The following is a 4,263-nucleotide window of genomic DNA, read 5'->3' as shown; positions in this document are numbered from 1 at the left end:
CGCGAAGCCCTCGGTGTGCCCTCGGTGCGGCCCGATCGCCCGGCTCCGAACAAAAGGGGCCCGGCGGCGGCCGCAGCCGCTGCTTTACGGATTGCCGTGGCCTTTTTTTGTTCTGTTCCTCCCTCCGTAAAACGGGAGATGAAGGGACCGTCCGTTTCCCCCCGTCCCGCTTCTCCCCCCCCTTCTCTCCGAGCTGCCGCCGCGGGTTCGCCGGCCCGAAGCGGAACCGTCTCCCCCTTAACAATGAGAAGCGGAGCGCACGTACAAACACGAGCACGTTTATTCGGTACAGACAGGTTCAGTGAGACATCCTCCTGCGAATCAGGAACACATTGCACACACTCCGGTACGAAGCGCATAAATGGAACCAACAGCCGCAACCCGTAGCGGAGCCATTGAGAGTCTGTCGGGGAGGGGGGGGATTTTATTTCCTTTTTTTTTTTTCTTTTTTTTTTCTTTTTTCTTTGTAGAAAAGCCCGGTTCCGGCGGCCTCCTGGAACAATGAGCTCCGGCTGCAGCAACCGTCGGCCTCACAGGGTAAGTCCAGCTGCCTTCCTCCTCCCGTATTCACATTTGCTTTTTCCCCCCCCGAACTGCTTCATACAGTCACGAAGAAGGGGGGGGATAAAATAGATAGATATAAAGTCTCAAAATAAAAAGCGATAAAAACCTCCCGCCGGTCCCTCCGGGGTTATTGCACGGGGCTCCGTCGGGCGGGGGGCACCGGGCAGGGGGAGGCGAGCGGCGGGCACCGAGCGGCGGGCCCTCTCGCCCCCCCCCCCTCCCTTCCCGCCTACTGCGGAGCCGCGGCCGCCGCCTCGCCGTCCCCTCCGCCGCTCCCCACGGCGGCCGCCGCCAGCTGCAGGCGCCGCACCGCCTCCTTGATGAGGTTCCCGGAGAGGATGAGCTGCTGCAGGAGCCGGTGCGGGTCCTCCTCGTGCGGGTCGGGCGGGCCCGGCGGCGGCCGCCGCTGCTGCTTCCTCCTGCGGGCGGCGCTCCGCAGCCAGCCGCGGCCGCACAGCTGCTTGGCCACCCGCTGCTGCTCGGGCCGCGGCGCGGCGGGCGGCAGGGCGGGCGGCGGGGCGGGCGGGCAGCAGCGCGGCGAGTAGGGCGCGGCGCGGTCGCGGGCGCTGCCCGGCCCCGGCTGGTACTTGGGGCCGCGGGGCGGCGGCGCCCGCTGGGCGCTCAGCTGCAGCACCTCGCCCAGCTTGGCCACCAGCGCGTCCACTTCCTTGGAGCCCGCCGGCCCCACGGCCACCGAGCGCTCCAGCAGCAGGAAGCGCTCGCCCGGCCGGCACGGCATGGCGGCCCGCGCGCCGGGACCGGGACCGGCACCGCCGCCAGCACGCGCGGCTCCGGCGGCTGCGGTGGAGGCTGGAGCTCGGCCCGCTGGGGTTGGTTTGTAAACAATGGGTGACGCGGGAGCCCGGGCGCCTCCCACCGCGCCGGGGAGGGGAGGGGGGGCAGTCCCAACGCCGACCCGCCCGCCCCCCCGCTCCCGCCGCCGGGACGCGGCGCTCGGCCTCGGGTTGGATCCCGCCGCGCACCCGCGGGGCGCTCCCTGGGCGGCGGAACGCCCTCCGCTCCCAGCCGCCCCCCCGGCCCGCGATCCCGCCGCGCCGTCCCCCCCCCCGTCTGCGCGGCGCGTGGAGCGGCCCGCTTTCAAACCCCGCAGCTCGGGGCTCGGGGCGGGGCGCGGTGATTGGCAGAGGGGCCGGAGGGGGCGGGGCCGCGCCGACGGCGGGATGGCGGTCCGTGCCGCCGCCGGGCCGGGCTCCCTCGGGGCCGGCGGAGCGGCGCGGGCCGTGGCGGCAGCCCGCGGTGTGGTACGGCTGTTCCGAGCTGCCTTTCACTCTGCGCGCGTCGTCGAGCGTCTCCCTCAGAGCGCCAGGACTTGCAGTGCTGCCCGCACGGACGGGTCGCGGCTGTGTGCTGCCTCTGTGCTGTTTTCAGCCCACAGCACGGCCGGGCCACGGCTGCCCGTGTGTGAGCACCTTCCGCAGGCCGCGCTCGTGTCTGCTCCTGCCTTTCTGATGTTGGGCACCAGGCAGTTAAAACCTGGATCGTCTGCTACGGATGAGTGTTAAGCAAGCGCTTGTACCATTCATTATTCACTGCATGGTGTTTGCCAGTGAAATAAAGGCCTGCACAGATGCAGTGGATGGATCAATTCTTGTTCCACAGGAGATCTACATTCAGAACACCTCTGAGTAGGTAACCTGGTATTCTGTATAAGCAAAACTTCAATAAGCCAGTGCAGCTTATTCCAGCCTTTTCTTCTCCTCCCGCAAAGCAAAATAAGCTATACCAGCAAAAGCGCAGCGTTGCTCACGATTACATCTACACCTGGGGCTTTCTCGAGCCCTGCAGTGAGAATCACAAATGGCACAAATGCAGCACTGGGACGAGTTAGCAGTGCCCAGATGGGGACATCAGAGCGCAGCCGGTCAAGGAATCCCACGTCCTCAGGTCTTTTTCTCATGCAGAACTTCAGTGCTGTCCCCTTGGCAGCCGACCAACTAAATACCTGCTGGGGATGTGAGGGCTGAACCCACTGAAGATATTTACACCAAGCACTGCTCACTGGGGCTAATAGCTTTCCCACCTCTACGAAATGAGTGTTGTAAATACGCCAGAAGGCCGTTTCAGTTTGTGTTCGAGAGGAATTTGTGAACCTCAGCCATCGCTTTGGAATTCTAGCCACTCTTTGCAGCAAGAGTGAAGAGCTTCAATGCTGTGGAGAGTACAATATTCCCCACATCTGGGCTCAAGTACCCTTCCTTGATGTGCTTACAAAGGAAAACCGTGCCAAAGCAGACTTGGTGTGAATTTACACCGTGTGCTCTTGTGCAGGCTGGATCTCAGCATCCCGCAACCTTTCTGGGGTTCAACCCAAACCAACTCCAATAGTAAGGTCTGCGCTGTCAACAGCCGTGATCAGATGTAGGTGGCAGAGATCACAGCAGTGGCCTGTTAGCCGTGAGCCGCTCACTTGTGCCTCGCCACCGGTAGAAGCAAGAACAACACAAACAGTGAGTTGTGCAATAACGCGGCTGTCAAACAAATACGTGCCCCGATGCAGATTTTGTGAGCATAAATAACAGGCTTGGCTGCTGGGTAGTGGCCGGGGTTCCCTGCACTGCAGCCATGAAGTCTTTTGGCTGAGCCTCAGGTTAGCTCTAGCGAGGCTGTGGAGTGCCCTTGGAAAACAGCCTTCACATTCAGACTGGGAGAATCAAAGTCTTTTGCCTTCTAGTGCTGGTGGTGGGTTCTTGAGCTCTGCTTTTGCTTTAGCAGTTTAGCACAATAGTTTTCATTACAAAAGAAAAAAAAAAAACTGCCAAAAAATTATGGATAGGGGCAGATTCATTTCAAAGTAAAAGGGTGAAGACAGTTCCAAAACTGTTGACAACGTCCTTCTGACCACTAACAGCATTTTTCCTGAGTGGCAGTTTGAACAGCACTCCGAGACTCTGCTTTTATTTTTTCCCCTGGGGTTGCTGTATTTCTCTGCATTGTCTGCTTCTGTTTGGGGCTGCCCAAATTACCACGGCAAACGGTCGTCTCAGTCATCCTATTAACGAGGTTTTGCAGTTGCACACGATAATGGGCTCCTTTCCTTTCATTGCTGCGGCTCCCCTGCTCTCTTCTTTTGCATTCACCTGTTCACGCTTCTAGAAAACAGTCTTTAAGCTATTTTTAGTAATCCTTGACTCTGAGATGATACCTCTGGCAGAGGCCGGAGCCTGCAGGTTTCATAAACAAGCACTAATTGCGTCCATTATGTGGCCACCGCCAGTTTTTACATCATTTTACAGGCTATCCCGGAGATGTGTTTTGTTTCAGAACGGCAAGGTCAGTTTATAAACCTTACCTATATTTGCGGTTCTGATCCTGACAAGGTGGACCAGCAGGTGTGACCTGAGCTTTAAACCTATTAAGCACAAACAAAGAAAACCCCTAAATCCCGCATGAAGTCTGCAATCCGGTGTAATCTCAGCCACGTAAGTAGGAGTCCTTCCACTGCATGTTTGTATGTGTTCAGGATCATTCTGAGCAGTGACACAGAATCAACGGCCCAGGCGACGTGCTGTGAGAAATACACCAAGTTTGTGCAGGTGTTTACATGTCCAAACCCTTTTGTGCTGGAGCCGGGTGATCTCTGATCTCAGGCTTCAGTGTTGCGTGTTAAAATAAATCAGACTGATAAGTTCACGAAAGAGGCTGTGAAGTGTTGCATCATGATGGTAAAGTATTTATAGA

General features: G+C 58.9%; 1 protein-coding gene across 1 annotated transcript; it reads right to left on the bottom strand.

The window, feature by feature from the left end:
* Positions 1 to 270: 270 nt before the first annotated feature.
* On the bottom strand, positions 271 to 1,374 carry FRAT2 (FRAT regulator of WNT signaling pathway 2). The gene has a single exon (XM_072329656.1). It carries the CDS (start codon positions 1,301 to 1,303, stop codon positions 794 to 796), a length of 510 nt encoding a protein of 169 aa, XP_072185757.1. The 5' UTR covers positions 1,304 to 1,374; the 3' UTR covers positions 271 to 793.
* Positions 1,375 to 4,263: the final 2,889 nt, after the last annotated feature.

The sequence above is a fragment of the Excalfactoria chinensis genome, chromosome 2, assembly GCF_039878825.1.
Source record: "Excalfactoria chinensis isolate bCotChi1 chromosome 2, bCotChi1.hap2, whole genome shotgun sequence".
Classification (NCBI taxonomy): domain Eukaryota; kingdom Metazoa; phylum Chordata; class Aves; order Galliformes; family Phasianidae; genus Excalfactoria; species Excalfactoria chinensis.
This window is presented reverse-complemented; position numbering and strand designations above follow the sequence as displayed.

What these genes read in the sequence shown, in the direction of transcription:
- FRAT2 (XM_072329656.1), bottom strand. Translation starts at nt 1,303, where the DNA reads ATGCCGTGCCGGCCGGGCGAGCGCTTCCTGCTGCTGGAGCGCTCGGTG.